Source organism: Doryrhamphus excisus, linkage group LG1, assembly GCF_037039965.1.
Source record: "Doryrhamphus excisus strain RoL-2023G ecotype Guam linkage group LG1, RoL_Dexc_Guam_v1.1, whole genome shotgun sequence".
NCBI lineage: Eukaryota > Metazoa > Chordata > Actinopteri > Syngnathiformes > Syngnathidae > Doryrhamphus > Doryrhamphus excisus.
The window spans coordinates 26,560,299-26,582,269 of NC_136357.1; the positions used below are offsets into that span (position 1 = coordinate 26,560,299).

The window sequence follows — 21,971 nt, forward strand, 5'->3', positions numbered from 1 at the left end:
AACTTGAGTCTTTGAGGAGTACCCGTGAGTTAATGAAACTTGAGTCTTTGAGGAGTACCCATGAGTTAGTGAAACTTGAGTCTTTGAGGAGTACCCGTGAGTTAGTCAAACTTGAGTCTTTGTGGAGTACCCATGAGTTAGTCAAACTTGAGTCTTTGAGGAGTACCCGTGTGTTGTGAAACTTGAGTTTTTGAAGAGTACCTGTGAGTTAGTGAAACTTGAGTCTTTGAGGAGTACCTGTGAGTTAGTCAAACTTGAGTCTTTGTGGCGTACCCGTGAGTTAGTGAAACTTGAGTCTTTGAGGAGTACCCATGAGTTAGTGAAACTTCAGTCTTTGAGGAGTACCCATGAGTAGTCAAACTTGAGTCTTTGTGGAGTACCCGTGAGTTAGTGAAACTTGAGTCTTTGTGGAGTACCTGTGAGTTAGTCAAACTTGAGTCTTTGAGGAGTACGCGTGAGTTAGTCAAACATGAGTCATTGTGGAGTATCCATGAGTTAGTGTAACTTGAGTCTTTGTTGAGTACCCGTGAGTTAGTCAAACTTGAGTCTTTGAGGAGTACCCGTGAGTTAATGAAACTTGAGTCTTTGAGGAGTACCCGTGAGTTAATGAAACTTGAGTCTTTGAGGAGTACCCATGAGTTAGTGAAACTTGAGTCTTTGAGGAGTACCCGTGAGTTAGTCTAACTTGAGTCTGTGATTAAATTACAGCTGTGTTGTTTTTTTATGTTCCAATTTTTTAACTTTTTCTTGTAATTTTCCAAAAATTACAACTTTGTTTTTTTTATTATATTCCAACTTTTAAAAAAATCACTTATTTTTTCTTTAATATTTCAAGCCTATACTACTAAAATGACACAATTTTTCCTCATAATATTCAGAGTTTATTCTCGTAAAATTACAACTTTTTCTTGTTAGAATACGTCCTTTTCTCTTAATATTTTGAATTTATTCTTATTAAAATAAACTGTGCTTATTTTAATTTTCTAACTATTTCAACTGTCTTCTTGTAACACGATAACTAATTTTGAAAAAATGTTTTTTCTGTATATTACAAACATTTTTCTTTAATATTTCAACTTTATTTTAACTCATAATCTTATGTTATTTTCATAAAATTAGCACTTTTTGTTGTTAGATTACACCTTTTTTCTTTTAATATTTTGACTTAATTCTTATAAAAGTGCTGATTTATCCATGTTTTCTTTTTAATTATATTTGTTGAATGAGATTGGAGGGGAATAAATAACATTAGTCTGCTAGGAAGAATTAAGCTTGGCTCTGGACACAATACAAAAGGTAGTAGTATGAGAATGTAGTACTACAATGTACTGCAATGTACTACAAAATGTAGCACGAGATGGACTTGCATCACATAATCACGTCAAAATTCATTGTAGTTTAATGTCCAAAACACGGGCTGCTAAGATTAAACGGGCAATAATTACATTAGTAGTCTATTGTATAAAAAAAATCACGACTTTTCCACCTTAAAACTTGCATGAATCGTATGATTATTTCACTTTTTTATCAATACATGTACTCGTTTACAAGTACACGCTCCGGGTTCATTACTGTTCGCACATGCGCAGTCTTGTTTAGACGTTTGCATGGTTTCGTCACCTCGCCACGTACGATCCGACTCAACCTAACAATAAACCGGTTTGACAGACGTCTTGAACGAACCAATGGAAATAAGCCTTTTACCACACGGGGCCCGCCCACAAGCCGACTAACAAGCTAACTTGCCGATTGAGCTCCTGTTGAAGAAGCGGCGGTAGAGATTTATCCAACAAATGGCGTTTAACAGTCGTAGTAACGTAAGTATACAATATTCACACATGTAACGCGTTCCTGGGACTCATTTTAAGTAAAAGCTTTATCACAATAATCGGAGGTTATTCACCAAATGTGACAGCAGCAAACGCTAAGGCTAACAGCAACATATCCCCCTTTGGCTATAATTAGCTAGACAGTAATAATAAGTTCATTTATTGACGCTGAAGCTTTTCATAAATATATGAATAAATAGCCAAATTGATAATGATGTCACTGTTCCTTGTAGGGTAAAATGTGGTGGAATCCTGTCCTGGTCATCAACTGGGTTCTGGTACTTGGCCAGTTCTTCAATGTGGATGCGGTTCCTATCAGTATTGACAAGACCAAAATCAAAGAACCAGACATAAAAACTGAAGCAGCTCCGGCCAGTGTGGTAAGAATAATACTTTTATTATACTATGTATGTATATATACAGTGTACTGTAGTCTGCTTTTTGGGTTTGTTTACATCAAGGGTGTCCAAAGTGTAGCATTTTCTATAAAAAGTGTAAAAAAACATCAAAATATTATCACAAAAATAATAGTAATATGAGGAAAAATAATCTCACAGTAGTAGCATAAAGTGTAAATATTGTTTTAAAGGTTGTAATACTAAGACACGCAAACGAATAAAGTTGTATTGTTTGTAAATTAGGTTGTGGAAAAAGTTCTAATAAATAAATTAAAAAATATGTGACATTTTTTTAAGGAGAAACAAAATAATGCTGGAATTTTTAAAAAAATCTTACAATTAGTTATTAATACTATGAGGATATATATTGTAATATAATAATGTTAAGAATAATACTTTTGTTATACTATGTATGCACATATACAGTGTACTGTAGTCTGCTTTTTGGGTTTGTTTACACCAAGGGTGTCCAAAGTGTAGCATTTTCTATGTTGTATAGTATTATGAGGAAAAAAAGGGTAAAAAAAAAACAAGTATTATGAGGAAAAATTCAAAATATTATCACAAAAATAATAGTAATATGAGGAAAAATTCATAATATTATCACAAAAATAATAGTAATATGAGGAAAAATTCAAAATATTATCACAAAAATAATAGTAATATGATGAAAAATAATCTCACAGTAGCAGCATAAAGTGTAAATATTGTTTTAAAGGTTGTAATACTAAGACACGCAAACGAATAAAGTTGTGTTGTTTGTAAATTAGGTTGTGGAAAAAGTTCTAATAAATAAATACATAGATAAATTAAAAAATATGTGAATAAAGTCATAGTTTGGAGAAGAAATATATATATAATATAATATATATAAGTTTTAAAAATTTGAATTTTTTTTACACTCTTTCAAGAATAAAGTCAAAATATTAAGAGGAAATATGTTGGAATTTTATAAACACAATAATACTAATATGTAATATCAGGGAAAATGTCTTTTATAGTATTGAAATATGAAAGGACATTTTTTTAAAGGAGAAACAAAATAATGCTGGAATTAAAAAAAAAATTATTACAATTAGTTATTAATACTATGAGGATATATATTGTAATACAATAATATTATGGCTGGAAAAACGTCATAATATTAGTAGGGATGTCTATTATTGGCCTTTTTTTTGCCAAAAATAAACTCTCCTGTGGTGGAATGAACATGTGTTACAGCATTTTATTTTTTATATAAAATTTATGCTACAAATTATCATTGATGCCATATTTTTTTCATTATTGTCATGAGAAGTCTAATTCCTATTTTAACCACTAGATGGTGCTGGTACGTATGCTGGTACGTATGGTGGTGAGCGGAGTAACTAACAAATATGTGAGCCTTAAAAGGTATAAGTGAGCAGCCATTTATTTTGTACAACAGTCAGTAACAGGAAGTGCTCACAGTGACCTTTCTTCATGTTCATGAGGGTTCATAAAATGAATGTATGAAGTCAGCCGCCATTATTATTCTTCATCACACAGCAATAATGACGGTTTGATTGTTTGTTGCGCTTGCAGGACACGGGCCTCCATTATGACCGCTACCTCAGGGAAGTCATTGATTTTCTGGAAAAAGATCAACATTTCAGAGAAAAACTCCATAATACAGACATGGAGGACATCAAGGTAAGTGGGAGTGGTGCAAGTTTTTACTTGGGTAATTTTACAAGTGTGTACTAAAGGGTGTTTGAACTTTTTACAGTGGAAAAAATGAAAGTATACATGCAACATACAGTATGCTAAGAGGTTACAGTGTAAAAATAATGTAGTTCAAGAAAAAACTCAATTTCAGCTTTGTGATTGAAGAGAAAAATTATTCAAATGAACTATTCTTGATGTTGTCTGAATATTTCAAATTCTGCAATTTACTTCTCGTAATATTATGACTTTATTCCCATAATATTTTGACTTTATTCTCATATTTCCCCCTTTTTTCTCAACCTAGTATTCCAAAAAATTACAGCTTTATTTTGTTTTATTTTGAAGAAAAATAAGGCATTTTTCCACATTTCATAATATAATAATACCACATTTTCTTGTAATATTTTGACTTTATTGTCGTTTTTATAACTTTATTCAAGTTTTTGCTGTTTTTTTTTCTATTTCAACCTTTTGTTTTTTTTCCCGTAATTATGAATTTATAATCCTAGAATATTACTAACCCTAACCCTTATAATATTTTGACTTTATTCTTTTTATAACTTTATTCAAGTTTTTGCTTGTTTTTTTTTTTTCTATTTCAACTTTTTGGTTGTCAATTTTCTTTCCCGTAATTATGAATTTATCTCCATGTTTACATTTTATTCCCAGAATATTACTACCCCTAACCCTTGTAATATTTTGACTTTGTCGTTTTGATAACTTTATTCAAGTTTTTGCTGTTTTTTTTTTTCTTCGATTTCAACCTTTTCATTCCCGTAATTATGAATTTATCTCCATTTTATTTCTAGAATATTACAACTTTTTCTCCAGCATAATTTCCTACTACAACTTTATGCCATGTTTGGACTTTTTTAACGTATTTTTTCTGTAATATTTCAACCCTTTGATGAGTTTTCTTGTTAAATGATATATTTAGACTGACTATGCCATGGGCCAATAGAAAAAGAGCCTGGTTGATGTAAGGCCTTTCCATCTTCGAGGCACTGTGCCACACATACTGTGAAAATAACGACGTGTTGTCATACAGCAAGGTAAATTAGCCAAAGAGCTGGACTTTGTCAGCCACCACGTCAGAACAAGTCTGGATGAGTTGAAGAGGCAGGAAGTGAACCGACTCCGAACTCTGATTAAGGCTCGGCATGACAAGGAAGGTGGAAATGGTAGGTTGCTGTTTTTCCTAGCACGGTTTAGAAGTGAAGTAAGAGCCTATGGTTGAACGCTACATTTATGTCCCCCTCCCACCCCCACGTTTTTTGTCAAAAATCACAAAATGTGCCGTTTTTGGGGTGCTTCTCAGGCCCCTGATGTGTGTGTGTGTGAGGTTTCCCCCTTATTTTTGACCAGAAAAGTGCATTAGAAGCAAGTTGAAAAAAATGAAAAAAACGACATACTAACCCCTTACGTTTTTTGTCAAAAATCACCAAATTAAAAACCTGGCATTTTATGCCATTTTTGGGTTCTTCTCAGCCCCCTGATGTGTGTGTGTGAGGTTTCCCCCTTATTTTTGACCAGAAAAGTGCATTAAAAGCAAGTGGGAAAAAAAGAAAAAAACGACATACTAACCCCTTACGTTTTTTGTCAAAAATCACCAAATTAAAAACCTGGCATTTTATGCCATTTTTGGGTGCTTTTCAAGCCCCTGTTGAGTGTGTGTGAGGTTTCCTCTTTATTTTGGACCAGAAAAGTGCATTAGAAGCAAGTTGAAAAAAATGAAAAAAAACGACATACTAACCCCTTACGTTTTTTTCAAAAAATCACAAAATTCAAACACTGGCATTTTATGCCATTTTTGGGTTCTTCTCAGCCCCCTGATGTGTGTGTGTGACGTTTCCCCCTTATTTTTGACCAAAAAAGTGCATTAAAAGCAAGTTGAAAAAAATGAAAAAAAACGACATACTAACCCCTTACGTTTTTTGTCAAAAATCACCAAATTAAAAACCTGGCATTTTATGCCGTTTTTGGGTGCTTCTGGGGCCCCTGTTGAATGTGTGTGAGGTTTCCCCCTTATTTTTGATCAGAAAAGTGCATTAGAAGCAAGTTGAAAAAAATGAAAAAAAACGACATACTAACCCCTTACGTTTTTTGTCAAAAATCACCAAATTAAAAACCTGGCATTTTATGCCGTTTTTGGGTGCTTCTCAGGCCCCTGTTGAGTGTGTGTGAGGTTTCCCCCTTATTTTTGACCAGAAAAGTGCATTAGAAGCAAGTTGAAAAAAATGAAAAAAACGACATACTAACCCCTTACGTTTTTTGTCAAAATTCACCAAATTAAAAACCTGGCATTTTATGCCGTTTTTGGGTGCTCCTGGTGCCCCTGTTGAGTGTGTGTGGGGTTTCCTCTGTGTTTTTGACGAGAAAAGTGCATTAGAAGCAAGTTGAAAAAAATGAAAAAAAACGACATACTAACCCCTTACGTTTTTTGTCAAAAATCACCAAATTAAAAACCTGGCATTTTATGCCATTTTTGGGTGCTTCTCAGGCCCCTGTTGAGTGTGTGTGAGGTTTCCCCCTTATTTTTGACCAGAAAAGTGCATTAGAAGCAAGTTGAAAAAAATGAAAAAAAACGACATACTAACCCCTTACGTTTTTTGTCAAAAATCACCAAATTCAAACACTGGCATTTTATGCCATTTTTGGGTTCTTCTCAGCCCCCTGATGTGTGTGTGTGTGTGAGGTTTCCCCCTTATTTTTGACCAGAAAAGTGCATTAAAAGCAAGTTGAAAAAAAAGAAAAAAAAACGACATACTAACCCCTTACGTTTTTTGTCAAAAATCACCAAATTAAAAACCTGGCATTTTATGCCATTTTTGGGTGCTTCTGGGGCCCCTGATGCGTGTGTGTGAGGTTTCCCCCTTATTTTTGACCAGAAAAGTGCATTAAAAGCAAGTTGAAAAAAATGAAAAAAACGACATACTAACTCCTTACGTTTTTTTCAAAAAATCACAAAATTCAAACACTAGCATTTTATGCCATTTTTGAGGTCTTCTCAGCCCCCTGATGTGTGTGTGTGAGGTTTCCTCCTTATTTTTGACCAGAAAAGGGCATTAAAAGCAAGTTGAAAAAAATGAAAAAAAACGACATACTAACCCCTTACGTTTTTTGTCAAAAGTCACCAAATTAAAAACCTGGCATTTTATGCCGTTTTTGGGTGCTTCTCAGTCCCCTGATGTGTGTGTGTGAGGTTTCCCCGTTATTTTTGACCAGAAAAGTGCATTAAAAGCAAGTTGAAAAAAATGAAAAAAAACGACATACTAACCCCTTATGTTTTTTGTCAAAAATCACCAAATTCAAACACTGGCATTTTATGCCGTTTTTGGGTGATTCTCAGGCCCCTGTTGAGTGTGTGTGAGGTTTCCCCCTTATTTTTGACCAGAAAAGTGCATTAGAAGCAAGTTGGAAAAAATGAAAAAAAACGACATACTAACCCCTTACGTTTTTTGTCAAAAATCACCAAATTAAAAACCTGGCATTTTATGCCGTTTTTGGGTGCTTCTGGGGCCCCTGTTGAATGTGTGTGAGGTTTCCCCCTTATTTTTGATCAGAAAAGTGCATTAGAAGCAAGTTGAAAAAAATGAAAAAAAACGACATACTAACCCCTTACGTTTTTTGTCAAAAATCACCAAATTAAAAACCTGGCATTTTATGCCGTTTTTGGGTGCTTCTCAGGCCCCTGTTGAGTGTGTGTGAGGTTTCCCCCTTATTTTTGACCAGAAAAGTGCATTAGAAGCAAGTTGAAAAAAATGAAAAAAACGACATACTAACCCCTTACGTTTTTTGTCAAAATTCACCAAATTAAAAACCTGGCATTTTATGCCGTTTTTGGGTGCTCCTGGTGCCCCTGTTGAGTGTGTGTGAGGTTTCCTCTGTGTTTTTGACGAGAAAAGTGCATTAGAAGCAAGTTGAAAAAAATGAAAAAAACGACATACTAACCCCTTACGTTTTTTGTCAAAAATCACCAAATTCAAACACTGGCATTTTATGCCATTTTTGGGTTCTTCTCAGCCCCCTGATGTGTGTGTGTGTGTGAGGTTTCCCCCTTATTTTTGACCAGAAAAGTGCATTAAAAGCAAGTTGAAAAAAAAGAAAAAAAAACGACATACTAACCCCTTACGTTTTTTGTCAAAAATCACCAAATTAAAAACCTGGCATTTTATGCCATTTTTGGGTGCTTCTGGGGCCCCTGATGCGTGTGTGTGAGGTTTCCCCCTTATTTTTGACCAGAAAAGTGCATTAAAAGCAAGTTGAAAAAAATGAAAAAAACGACATACTAACCCCTTACGTTTTTTTCAAAAAATCACAAAATTCAAACACTGGCATTTTATGCCATTTTTGAGTTCTTCTCAGCCCCCTGATGTGTGTGTGTGAGGTTTCCTCCTTATTTTTGACCAGAAAAGGGCATTAAAAGCAAGTTGAAAAAAATGAAAAAAAACGACATACTAAACCCTTACGTTTTTTGTCAAAAGTCACCAAATTAAAAACCTGGCATTTTATGCCGTTTTTGGGTGCTTCTCAGTCCCCTGATGTGTGTGTGAGGTTTCCCCCTTATTTTTGACCAGAAAAGTGCATTAAAAGCAAGTTGGAAAAAAAAGAAAAAAACGACATACTAACCCCTTACGTTTTTTGTCAAAAATCACCAAATTAAAAACCTGGCATTTTATGCCATTTTTGGGTGCTTTTCAAGCCCCTGTTGAGTGTGTGTGAGGTTTCCCCCTTATTTTTGACCAGAAAAGTGCTTTAAAAGCAAGTTGAAAAAAATGAAAAAAAACGACATACTAACCCCTTATGTTTTTTTCAAAAAATCACCAAATTCAAACACTGGCATTTTATGCCATTTTTGGGTGCTTTTCAAGCCCCTGTTGAGTGTGTGTGAGGTTTCCTCTTTATTTTTGACCAGAAAAGTGCATTAGAAGCAAGTTGAAAAAAATGAAAAAAACGACATACTAACCCCTTACGTTTTTGTGTCAAAAATCACCAAATTCAAACACTGGCATTTTATGCCATTTTTGGGTGCTTTTCAAACCCCTGTTGAGTGTGTGTGAGGCTTCCTCTTTATTTTTGACCAGAAAAGTGCATTAGAAGCAAGTTGAAAAAAATGAAAAAAACGACATACTAACCCATTACGTTTTTTTCAAAAAATCTCAAAATTCAAACACTGGCATTTTATGCCATTTTTGGATTCTTCTCAGCCCCCTGATGTGTGTGTGTGAGGTTTCCCCCTTATTTTTGACCAGAAAAGTGCATTAGAAGCAAGTTGAAAAAAATGAAAAAAACAACATACTAACCCCTTACGTTTTCTGTCAAAAATCACCAAATTAAAAACCTGGCATTTTATGCCATTTTTGGGTGCTTTTCAAGCCCCTGTTGAGTGTGTGTGAGGTTTCCTCTTTATTTTTGACCAGAAAAGTGCATTAAAAGCAAGTTGAAAAAAATGAAAAAAAACGACATACTAACCCCTTACGTTTTTTGTCAAAAATCACCAAATTAAAAACCTGGCATTTTATGCCGTTTTTGGGTGCTTCTGGGGCCCCTGTTGAGTGTGTGTGAGGTTTCCCCCTTATTTTTGACCAGAAAAGTGCATTAAAAGCAAGTTGAAAAAAATGAAAAAAACGACCTTATGTTTTTTGTCAAAAATCACCAAATTCAAACACTGGCATTTTATGCCATTTTTGGGTGCTTTTCAAGCCCCTGTTGAGTGTGTGTGAGGTTTCCTCTTTATTTTTGACCAGAAAAGTGCATTAAAAGCAAGTTGAAAAAAATGAAAAAAACGACATACTAACCCCTTACGTTTTTTTCAAAAAATCACAAAATTCAAACACTGGCATTTTATGCCATTTTTGGATTCTTCTCAGCCCCTGATGCGTGTGTGTGAGGTTTCCCCCTTATTTTTGACCAGAAAAGTGCATTAAAAGGAAGTTGGAAAAAAAAGAAAAAAACGACATACTAACCCCTTACGTTTTTTGTCAAAAATCACCAAATTAAAAACCTGGCATTTTATGCCATTTTTGGGTGCTTTTCAAGCCCCTGTTGAGTGTGTGTGAGGTTTCCCCCTTATTTTTGACCAGAAAAGTGCTTTAAAAGCAAGTTGAAAAAAATGAAAAAAAACGACATACTAACCCCTTACGTTTTTTGTCGAAAATCACCAAATTAAAAACCTGGCATTTTATGCCATTTTTGGGTGCTTCTCAGCCCCCCGATGTGTGTGTGTGAGGTTTCCCCCTTATTTTTGACCAGAAAAGTGCATTAAAAGCAAGTTGAAAAAAATGAAAAAAACGACATACTAACCCCTTACGTTTTTTTCAAAAAATCTCAAAATTCAAACACTGGCATTTTATGCCATTTTTGGGTGCTTCTCAGGCCCCCGATGTGTGTGTGTGAGGTTTCCCCCTTATTTTTGACCAGAAAGGTGCATTAAAAGCAAGTTGAAAAAAATGAAAAAAACGACATACTAACCCCTTACGTTTTTTGTCAAAAATCACCAAATTCAAACACTGGCATTTTATGCCATTTTTGGGTGCTTTTCAAGCCCCTGTTGAGTGTGTGTGAGGTTTCCTCTTTATTTTTGACCAGAAAAGTGCATTGGAAGCAAGTTGAAAAAAATGAAAAAAACGACATACTAACCCCTTACGTTTTTTTCAAAAAATCATAAAATTCAAACACTGGCATTTTATGCCATTTTTGGGTTCTTCTCAGCCCCCTGATGTGTGTGTGTGAGGTTTCCCCCTTATTTTTGACCAGAAAAGTGCATTAAAAGCACGTTGAAAAAAATGAAAAAAAACGACATACTAACCCCTTACGCTTTTTGTCAAAAATCACCAAATTCAAACACTGGCATTTTATGCCATTTTTGGGTGCTTTTCAAGCCCCTGTTGAGTGTGTGTGAGGTTTCCTCTTTATTTTTGACCAGAAAAGTGCATTAAAAGCAAGTTGAAAAAAATGAAAAAAACGACATACTAACCCCTTACGTTTTTTGTCAAAAATCACCAAATTAAAAACCTGGCATTTTATGCCGTTTTTGGGTGCTTCTCAGGCCCCTGTTGAGTGTGTGTGAGGTTTCCCCCTTATTTTTGACCAGAAAAGTGCATTAAAAGCAAGTTGAAAAAAATGAAAAAACGACATACTAACCCCTTACGTTTTTTGTCAAAAATCACCAAATTCAAACACTGGCATTTTATATCGTTTTTGGGTGCTTCTCAAGCCCCTGATGCGTGTGTGTGAGGTTTCCTTTTTATTTTTGACCAGAAAAGTGCATTAAAAGCAAGTTGAAAAAACTGAAAAAAACGACATACTAACCCCTTACGCTTTTTGTCAAAAATCACCAAATTCAAACACTGGCATTTTATGCCGTTTTTGGGTGCTTTTCAAGCCCCTGTTGAGTGTGTGTGAGGTTTTCTCTTTATTTTTGACCAGAAAAGTGCATTAGAAGCAAGTTGAAAAAAATGAAAAAAACGACATACTAACCCCTTACGTTTTTTTCAAAAAATCACAAAATTCAAACACTGGCATTTTATGCCATTTTTGGGTTCTTCTCAGCCCCCTGATGTGTGTGTGTGAGGTTTCCCCCTTATTTTTGACCAGAAAAGTGCATTAAAAGCAAGTTGAAAAAACTGAAAAAAACGACATACTAACCCCTTACGCTTTTTGTCAAAAATCACCAAATTCAAACACTGGCATTTTATGCCATTTTTGGGTGCTTTTCAAGCCCCTGTTGAGTGTGTGTGAGGTTTCCTCTTTATTTTTGACCAGAAAAGTGCATTAAAAGCAAGTTGAAAAAAATGAAAAAAACGACATACTAACCCCTTACGCTTTTTGTCAAAAATCACCAAATTCAAACACTGGCATTTTATATCGTTTTTGGGTGCTTCTCAAGCCCCTGATGCGTGTGTGTGAGGTTTCCTCTTTATTTTTGACCAGAAAAGTGCATTAAAAGCAAGTTGAAAAAAAAGAAAAAAACGACATACTAACCCCTTACGCTTTTTGTCAAAAGTCACCAAATTCAAACACTGGCATTTTATGCCATTTTTGGGTGCTTCTCAAGCCCCTGATGCGTGTGTGTGAGGTTTCCTCTTTATTTTTGACCAGAAAAGTGCATTAAAAGGAAGTTGAAAAAAATGAAAAAAACGACATACTAACCCCTTACGTTTTTTGTCAAAAATCACCAAATTCAAACACTGGCATTTTATATCGTTTTTGGGTGCTTCTCAAGCCCCTGATGCGTGTGTGTGAGGTTTCCTTTTTATTTTTGACCAGAAAAGTGCATTAAAAGCACGTTGAAAAAAATGAAAAAAAACGACATACTAACCCCTTACGCTTTTTGTCAAAAATCACCAAATTCAAACACTGGCATTTTATGCCATTTTTGGGTGCTTTTCAAGCCCCTGTTGAGTGTGTGTGAGGTTTCCTCTTTATTTTTGACCAGAAAAGTGCATTAAAAGCAAGTTGAAAAAAATGAAAAAAACGACATACTAACCCCCTTACGTTTTTTTGTCAAAAATCACCAAATTCAAACACTGGCATTTTATGCCATTTTTGGGTGCTTTTCAAGCCCCTGTTGAGTGTGTGTGAGGTTTCCTCTTTATTTTTGACCAGAAAAGTGCATTAGAAGCAAGTTGAAAAAAATGAAAAAAACGACATACTAACCCCTTACGTTTTTTTCAAAAAATCTCAAAATTCAAACACTGGCATTTTATGCCATTTTTGGGTGCTTCTCAGGCCCCCGATGTGTGTGTGTGAGGTTTCCCCCTTATTTTTGACCAGAAAAGTGCATTAAAAGCAAGTTGAAAAAAATGAAAAAAACGACATACTAACCCCTTACGTTTTTTGTCAAAAATCACCAAATTCAAACACTGGCATTTTATGCCATTTTTGGGTGCTTTTCAAGCCCCTGTTGAGTGTGTGTGAGGTTTCCTCTTTATTTTTGACCAGAAAAGTGCATTGGAAGCAAGTTGAAAAAAATGAAAAAAACGACATACTAACCCCTTACGTTTTTTTCAAAAAATCATAAAATTCAAACACTGGCATTTTATGCCATTTTTGGGTTCTTCTCAGCCCCCTGATGTGTGTGTGTGTGAGGTTTCCCCCTTATTTTTGACCAGAAAAGTGCATTAAAAGCACGTTGAAAAAAATGAAAAAAAACGACATACTAACCCCTTACGCTTTTTGTCAAAAATCACCAAATTCAAACACTGGCATTTTATGCCATTTTTGGGTGCTTTTCAAGCCCCTGTTGAGTGTGTGTGAGGTTTCCTCTTTATTTTTGACCAGAAAAGTGCATTAAAAGCAAGTTGAAAAAAATGAAAAAAACGACATACTAACCCCTTACGTTTTTTGTCAAAAATCACCAAATTAAAAACCTGGCATTTTATGCCGTTTTTGGGTGCTTCTCAGGCCCCTGTTGAGTGTGTGTGAGGTTTCCCCCTTATTTTTGACCAGAAAAGTGCATTAAAAGCAAGTTGAAAAAAATGAAAAAACGACATACTAACCCCTTACGTTTTTTGTCAAAAATCACCAAATTCAAACACTGGCATTTTATATCGTTTTTGGGTGCTTCTCAAGCCCCTGATGCGTGTGTGTGAGGTTTCCTTTTTATTTTTGACCAGAAAAGTGCATTAAAAGCAAGTTGAAAAAACTGAAAAAAACGACATACTAACCCCTTACGCTTTTTGTCAAAAATCACCAAATTCAAACACTGGCATTTTATGCCGTTTTTGGGTGCTTTTCAAGCCCCTGTTGAGTGTGTGTGAGGTTTTCTCTTTATTTTTGACCAGAAAAGTGCATTAGAAGCAAGTTGAAAAAAATGAAAAAAACGACATACTAACCCCTTACGTTTTTTTCAAAAAATCACAAAATTCAAACACTGGCATTTTATGCCATTTTTGGGTTCTTCTCAGCCCCCTGATGTGTGTGTGTGAGGTTTCCCCCTTATTTTTGACCAGAAAAGTGCATTAAAAGCAAGTTGAAAAAACTGAAAAAAACGACATACTAACCCCTTACGCTTTTTGTCAAAAATCACCAAATTCAAACACTGGCATTTTATGCCATTTTTGGGTGCTTTTCAAGCCCCTGTTGAGTGTGTGTGAGGTTTCCTCTTTATTTTTGACCAGAAAAGTGCATTAAAAGCAAGTTGAAAAAAATGAAAAAAACGACATACTAACCCCTTACGCTTTTTGTCAAAAATCACCAAATTCAAACACTGGCATTTTATATCGTTTTTGGGTGCTTCTCAAGCCCCTGATGCGTGTGTGTGAGGTTTCCTCTTTATTTTTGACCAGAAAAGTGCATTAAAAGCAAGTTGAAAAAAAAGAAAAAAACGACATACTAACCCCTTACGCTTTTTGTCAAAAGTCACCAAATTCAAACACTGGCATTTTATGCCATTTTTGGGTGCTTCTCAAGCCCCTGATGCGTGTGTGTGAGGTTTCCTCTTTATTTTTGACCAGAAAAGTGCATTAAAAGGAAGTTGAAAAAAATGAAAAAAACGACATACTAACCCCTTACGTTTTTTGTCAAAAATCACCAAATTCAAACACTGGCATTTTATATCGTTTTTGGGTGCTTCTCAAGCCCCTGATGCGTGTGTGTGAGGTTTCCTTTTTATTTTTGACCAGAAAAGTGCATTAAAAGCAAGTTGAAAAAACTGAAAAAAACGACATACTAACCCCTTACGCTTTTTGTCAAAAATCACCAAATTCAAACACTGGCATTTTATGCCGTTTTTGGGTGCTTTTCAAGCCCCTGTTGAGTGTGTGTGAGGTTTTCTCTTTATTTTTGACCAGAAAAGTGCATTAGAAGCAAGTTGAAAAAAATGAAAAAAACGACATACTAACCCCTTACGTTTTTTTCAAAAAATCACAAAATTCAAACACTGGCATTTTATGCCATTTTTGGGTTCTTCTCAGCCCCCTGATGTGTGTGTGTGAGGTTTCCCCCTTATTTTTGACCAGAAAAGTGCATTAAAAGCAAGTTGAAAAAACTGAAAAAAACGACATACTAACCCCTTACGCTTTTTGTCAAAAATCACCAAATTCAAACACTGGCATTTTATGCCATTTTTGGGTGCTTTTCAAGCCCCTGTTGAGTGTGTGTGAGGTTTCCTCTTTATTTTTGACCAGAAAAGTGCATTAAAAGCAAGTTGAAAAAAATGAAAAAAACGACATACTAACCCCTTACGCTTTTTGTCAAAAATCACCAAATTCAAACACTGGCATTTTATATCGTTTTTGGGTGCTTCTCAAGCCCCTGATGCGTGTGTGTGAGGTTTCCTCTTTATTTTTGACCAGAAAAGTGCATTAAAAGCAAGTTGAAAAAAAAGAAAAAAACGACATACTAACCCCTTACGCTTTTTGTCAAAAGTCACCAAATTCAAACACTGGCATTTTATGCCATTTTTGGGTGCTTCTCAAGCCCCTGATGCGTGTGTGTGAGGTTTCCTCTTTATTTTTGACCAGAAAAGTGCATTAAAAGGAAGTTGAAAAAAATGAAAAAAACGACATACTAACCCCTTACGTTTTTTGTCAAAAATCACCAAATTCAAACACTGGCATTTTATATCGTTTTTGGGTGCTTCTCAAGCCCCTGATGCGTGTGTGTGAGGTTTCCTTTTTATTTTTGACCAGAAAAGTGCATTAAAAGCAAGTTGAAAAAACTGAAAAAAACGACATACTAACCCCTTACGCTTTTTGTCAAAAATCACCAAATTCAAACACTGGCATTTTATGCCGTTTTTGGGTGCTTTTCAAGCCCCTGTTGAGTGTGTGTGAGGTTTTCTCTTTATTTTTGACCAGAAAAGTGCATTAGAAGCAAGTTGAAAAAAATGAAAAAAACGACATACTAACCCCTTACGTTTTTTTCAAAAAATCACAAAATTCAAACACTGGCATTTTATGCCATTTTTGGGTTCTTCTCAGCCCCCTGATGTGTGTGTGTGAGGTTTCCCCCTTATTTTTGACCAGAAAAGTGCATTAAAAGCAAGTTGAAAAAACTGAAAAAAACGACATACTAACCCCTTACGCTTTTTGTCAAAAATCACCAAATTCAAACACTGGCATTTTATGCCATTTTTGGGTGCTTTTCAAGCCCCTGTTGAGTGTGTGTGAGGTTTCCTCTTTATTTTTGACCAGAAAAGTGCATTAAAAGCAAGTTGAAAAAAATGAAAAAAACGACATACTAACCCCTTACGCTTTTTGTCAAAAATCACCAAATTCAAACACTGGCATTTTATATCGTTTTTGGGTGCTTCTCAAGCCCCTGATGCGTGTGTGTGAGGTTTCCTCTTTATTTTTGACCAGAAAAGTGCATTAAAAGCAAGTTGAAAAAAAAGAAAAAAACGACATACTAACCCCTTACGCTTTTTGTCAAAAGTCACCAAATTCAAACACTGGCATTTTATGCCATTTTTGGGTGCTTCTCAAGCCCCTGATGCGTGTGTGTGAGGTTTCCTCTTTATTTTTGACCAGAAAAGTGCATTAAAAGGAAGTTGAAAAAAATGAAAAAAACGACATACTAACCCCTTACGTTTTTTGTCAAAAATCACCAAATTCAAACACTGGCATTTTATATCGTTTTTGGGTGCTTCTCAAGCCCCTGATGCGTGTGTGTGAGGTTTCCTTTTTATTTTTGACCAGAAAAGTGCATTAAAAGCAAGTTGAAAAAAAAGAAAAAAACGACATACTAACCCCTTACGCTTTTTGTCAAAAATCACCAAATTCAAACACTGGCATTTTATGCCATTTTTGGGTGCTTTTCAAGCCCCTGTTGAGTGTGTGTGAGGTTTCCTCTTTATTTTTGACCAGAAAAGTGCATTAAAAGCAAGTTGAAAAAAATGAAAAAAACGACATACTAACCCCTTACGTTTTTTTCAAAAAATCACAAAATTCAAACACTGGCATTTTATGCCATTTTTGGGTTCTTCTCAGCCCCCTGATGTGTGTGTGTGAGGTTTCCCCCTTATTTTTGACCAGAAAAGTGCATTAAAAGCAAGTTGAAAAAACTGAAAAAAACGACATACTAACCCCTTACGCTTTTTGTCAAAAATCACCAAATTAAAAACCTGGCATTTTATGCCATTTTTGGGTGCTTTTCAAGCCCCTGTTGAGTGTGTGTGAGGTTTCCTCTTTATTTTTGACCAGAAAAGTGCATTAAAAGCAAGTTGAAAAAAATGAAAAAAACGACATACTAACCCCTTACGCTTTTTGTCAAAAATCACCAAATTCAAACACTGGCATTTTATATCGTTTTTGGGTGCTTCTCAAGCCCCTGATGCGTGTGTGTGAGGTTTCCTCTTTATTTTTGACCAGAAAAGTGCATTAAAAGCAAGTTGAAAAAAAAGAAAAAAACGACATACTAACCCCTTACGCTTTTTGTCAAAAGTCACCAAATTCAAACACTGGCATTTTATATCGTTTTTGGGTGCTTCTCAAGCCCCTGATGCGTGTGTGTGAGGTTTCCTTTTTATTTTTGACCAGAAAAGTGCATTAAAAGCAAGTTGAAAAAAAAGAAAAAAACGACATACTAACCCCTTACGCTTTTTGTCAAAAATCACCAAATTCAAACACTGGCATTTTATGCCATTTTTGGGTGCTTTTCAAGCCCCTGTTGAGTGTGTGTGAGGTTTCCTCTTTATTTTTGACCAGAAAAGTGCATTAAAAGCAAGTTGAAAAAAATGAAAAAAACGACATACTAACCCCTTACGTTTTTTTCAAAAAATCACAAAATTCAAACACTGGCATTTTATGCCATTTTTGGGTGCTTTTCAAGCCCCTGTTGAGTGTGTGTGAGGTTTCCTCTTTATTTTTGACCAGAAAAGTGCATTAGAAGCAAGTTGAAAAAAATGACAAAAAAAACGACATACTAACCCCTTACGTTTTTTGTCAAAAGTCACCAAATTAAAAACCTGGCATTTTATGCCGTTTTGGGTGCTTCTGGGGCCCCTGATGTGTGCGTGTGTGAGCTTTCCCGTTTTTTTTTTTATTTTTTATTTTTATTTGGTGATTTTTGACAAAAAACGTAAGGGGTTAGTATGTCGTTTTTTTCATTTTTTTCAACTTGCTTCTAATGCACTTTTCTGGTCAAAAATAAGGGAGAAACCTCCCACATATGCAATAGGGGCCTGAGAAGCACCCAAAAACGGCGTAAAATGCCAGTGTTTGAATTTTGTGATTTGTGAAAAACGTTGGGGGGGGGCAGGGTGGAGGGTGACATAAACGTACCGTTCAACCATCGGCTCTGGCATTAAAAACAAAAATTAACCCCCCCGGACCCCCCTCCTCCAGACATTGCGGTGGACCACCAGGCTTTGTTGAAACAGTTTGAATACTTGAACCACATGAATCCACACACGTTTGAAGTGGACGACCTGGATCGCCTCATCAAATCGGTACGTCTGATGATCGTTTGCATCATGACGACTCCTTTCCGATAGCAGTGTGTGTGTATTGATTAGGTCATGTGACTTGTGTCCAATCACTCGCAGTGTATGGAGTATAAGTCTCAGGAACAGCCAACCTATGGGGGAAAAAAAGTGCGAATTATTGTCCGGAAAATACGGTATATTAAAGTTTTAAATGTATTCATTGATGTACTGCGATGACGTCAGCTGCCCTCTTTTTGCTCCCCCTGGTTACACTAACATACAGTTTTACGTTAAACTCGTATTGGTACATGTTTCTATGTTTCTGATAACTTTGTCGTGAGTTATTATTATTATTATTATTGTTTAGTGTTATTTTTGTCGTAAAAGCTCGTTTACGTTCCCGCGTCAAGGCCACCAACGACCTGGAGAACTTCGACAAAGAACGACACGAGGAGTTCAAGAGGTATAAAATGATGAAGGACCACGACAGACGGGAGCACCTGATGACGCTGGACGAGGAGCAACGCAAGCAAGAGGAGGAGCACTACGAGGAGCTGAGGAAAAAACACGCCGACCATCCCAAAGTCAACCACCCGGTAAGTCGGGGACCGGGTGGACTGGTGCTTGTTGTCGGCGCTGAAGCGGAGCGTTGTGGTTTTTGCAGGGAAGCGAGAATCAGCTCAAGGAAGTTTGGGAGGAAACTGATGGCTTAGATCCCGAGGATTTTGACCCTAAAACCTTTTTTAACTTGCACGGTAAGATCCTACTTCCTGGATTTTTCCAAAGTATTATTCCGAATGGAATATTATTTGTGCGGCGCAGACACCAACGGAGACGGGTTCTTTGACGAGCAAGAACTGGAGTCGCTGTTCACCAAGGAGGTAAACGTCACGTGACGTCACGTCAGGAACAATGTCAACACCGCCGCTGACCTTCTGATCTTCACCGTTTCAGCTGGAGAAGATCTACGATCCCACCAACGAGGAGGACGACATGGTGGAAATGGAGGAGGAGCGTTTACGCATGCGGGAACACGTCATGAACGAGGTGAAAAAAAAAAAAAAAAAGTTCACCAAAAGTTCTTACTCGGCATTGAACCCGCGCTCCCCCCCCACGCAGGTGGATTCCAACAGAGACCGTCTGGTCTCCTTAGACGAGTTCCTGACCGCCACCAACAAGAAGGAATTCTTGGAGCCCGACAGTTGGGAGGTGAGACAACAAGCACGTTCTTTTTTTTTTTTCCCCCCCGCAGCATCCGAACACCTCCGGAACCATTTTGGTGTGCAGACGTTGGAGCAGAACCAGGCCTACACAGACGAGGAGATGAGGGAATTCGAGGAGCACCTCGCTCGGCAGGAGCAGGACCTCCACCATAAGGCCGCCGACCTCCAGAAGCAGAGAGACGAGCTGGAGAGACAACAGGAGCAGCTCAACGCGCAGAAAATGGAGTTGCAGCAGGTCATGTATAATGTACATACCGGACACTCGTGGGGGGGGGGGGGGGGGGGGCAATAAAAGGGGAGAAGAAGAAAAGGAAGCACCCCCAAACTGTGCTCCTATGTGGGAATGACAAAGAAAACAGCAGCACATCCACAAAGAAGCACACTTTACTGCACAACAACCGGAATACTTTGGGGGTGGGCGGTTGCCTGGGTGATAAAAGGGGAGAAGAAGAAAAGGCAGCGCCCCCCAACTGTGCTCCTATGTGGGGGTGCTGTCTGGTACACTGTAAGCACACTTTACAGCAAAACAACCGGAATACTTTGGGGGTGGGAGGGGGGCGGGATGACTGGGTGATAAAAGGGGAGAAGAAGAAAAGGAAGCACCCCCCAAACTGTACTCCTATGTGGGGGATGGGGGGGTCCACCGCCGTGTGCTTCCTTTTCGTCCGGTATCGGTTTACTGGAATGCCATACTTGCAGTCACGCCTTGTCAGAGCGTCTTCCTGCTAGAAAACGTTGGGCTGCACTACTCCTTTCTCCCTGTAGATGGCGCCATTCAGCCACTTTGTATTTTAAGCTAAAACTCCATTCACCATCCAAAGGAGTAGCAAATGGCAAATGACTAGGCAGGGCTCATGTCTTAAAAAGCTAACACTTAAAAAAATAAAATAAAAAAAATAATAAATTAATAAAATAATAATAATAAATAAAAAATAAAAAAAAATGTAGGAAATTTTTAGGAAGAACCCTTCAATAGAAAAAAAAAAAAGAAGAAAAAAAAAAGCTAACACTCTTCTTCTGAACTTGCTGCTTCCAGGCTGTGGATCACATGGAACAGCTCAAGGCTCAAAAACTCCAACCCCCTCCTGAGGTCCAAGGTAGGCTCGGCGTCACGGTTTCAGATGCTAAGGCTACCTCCAGTCTCAAATCGCTCACCTTGACTTCATTATCGGCGCAGTTGAAGGAAACGACGTCCCAGAGATCCACCATCAAGAGACGCTCCTCGTCCACGAGCAGCAGCAGCCCGACGAAGCCCCGCCTCATCGAGACGCGTCTCTGGACCGCAACCAGCCAGGACAGGATTTGCCACCAGGACACCAGGAAATACCACAAGGAGAGAACCACCAGCCGTGAAGCCCATGGCTGGCCGTTCACCTCCACCGTGATGATGATGATGATGATGATGATGACGGTTGGTGCTTTGGAACACGCTCAGGACAGACCATGAACACACCGTGCAGCGACGCCATGGATTTACCAGGACGACCACCAATCACGGACAAGCATTTTATAAACATTGAGGGAATCAGGGAATTACCCACAACATTTTTTTTTTTTTTTAACGCACAGGTGAGATTGCCTGTCCTGTGCGGGTGAGTAAATCAAGCGCTCCTCCAATGTCCTGCCTGTGATCGTTTTAACGCTCCATCGTCGCTTCCCCCTGAGCTCACTTGTAAACAAACATTCACTTGAAGAGGAAGAACTTGGTGGAAAATGCTCCATGGGGGGGGGGGGGCGGTTGAGGGGCGGACGTCAGCGCTGCCGCGTTTGAAAAAAGTGAAAAAGATTACCAGGAGACCTCTGTGGCGTCACACCAGCGTGTGCCCGAATACGGTGCACCTTGCTGGGCTACACCAGCGGCCTCCTCCTGCTCTATACTCTGGTTCCCCTGGTAGTAGTAATGTCATATTTGATTAGGTACACTAAAATTTGAGTCTGTCTTACCTCCCAGATGTGTATCTATCATTTTAATCTTGGGGAAACAGAAAGTTATCGGTTATCCCTTTGGGGGGGGGGGGGGGGGGGGGGGGGATGGACGCCAGCGCTGCAGCGTTTGAAAAAAAGTGAAAAAGGTTAACCAGGAGACCTCTGTGGCGTCACACCAGCGTGTGCCCGAATACGGTGCACCTTGCTGGGCTACGCCAGCGGCCTCCTCCTGCTCTATACTCTGGTTCCCCTACTCTGGTTCCCCCTGGTAGTAGTAATATTAGGGAATTAGTAGGGAATATTGCGCATCGCTTTTTCTGTCATGTTAATGAGCAACCTCAGTATGCCCAAGTGTACCAAATTTAGACTCGTCTTTCAATTAATTTAAGGACTTTTAAAGGACGTTTTAAAGTAAAAAAAACATTTCATAATGTATATACAGCTTTACATTTCAAGGCCGCTCCCCAAACAGCTTCTTTTTTTTTTCCTGTGCCGAGGTTTTTTTTGGCGAATGACTGCATAATTAAAGTTTGCACAATAC

The 21,971-nt window shown here is 37.5% G+C and overlaps 1 protein-coding gene and 1 long non-coding RNA gene across 4 annotated transcripts; both read left to right on the forward strand.

The window, feature by feature from the left end:
- Positions 1–1,667: 1,667 nt before the first annotated feature.
- LOC131132366 (nucleobindin-2-like) lies at positions 1,668–21,522 on the forward strand. The gene is made up of 13 exons (XM_058077945.2): positions 1,668–1,817; positions 2,063–2,209; positions 3,791–3,898; positions 4,962–5,094; positions 18,202–18,305; positions 18,692–18,877; positions 18,946–19,036; positions 19,104–19,162; positions 19,236–19,328; positions 19,401–19,490; positions 19,569–19,739; positions 20,541–20,601; positions 20,682–21,522. The coding sequence occupies exons 1-13, from the start codon at positions 1,794–1,796 to the stop codon at positions 20,855–20,857; spliced, it is 1,443 nt and encodes a 480-aa protein (XP_057933928.2). The 5' UTR covers positions 1,668–1,793; the 3' UTR covers positions 20,858–21,522.
- LOC144899660 (uncharacterized) lies at positions 9,551–14,677 on the forward strand. 3 transcript variants are annotated; one of them, XR_013627989.1, is made up of 5 exons: positions 9,551–10,000; positions 10,338–10,815; positions 11,319–11,486; positions 13,004–13,340; positions 13,844–14,677. It is a non-coding gene; the product is annotated as an uncharacterized LOC144899660 (long non-coding RNA). The 3 variants fall into 3 exon arrangements; XR_013627991.1 differs by having other exon boundaries at positions 13,004–13,172; positions 13,676–14,677; XR_013627990.1 differs by having other exon boundaries at positions 9,551–9,973; positions 10,479–10,815.
- Positions 21,523–21,971: the final 449 nt, after the last annotated feature.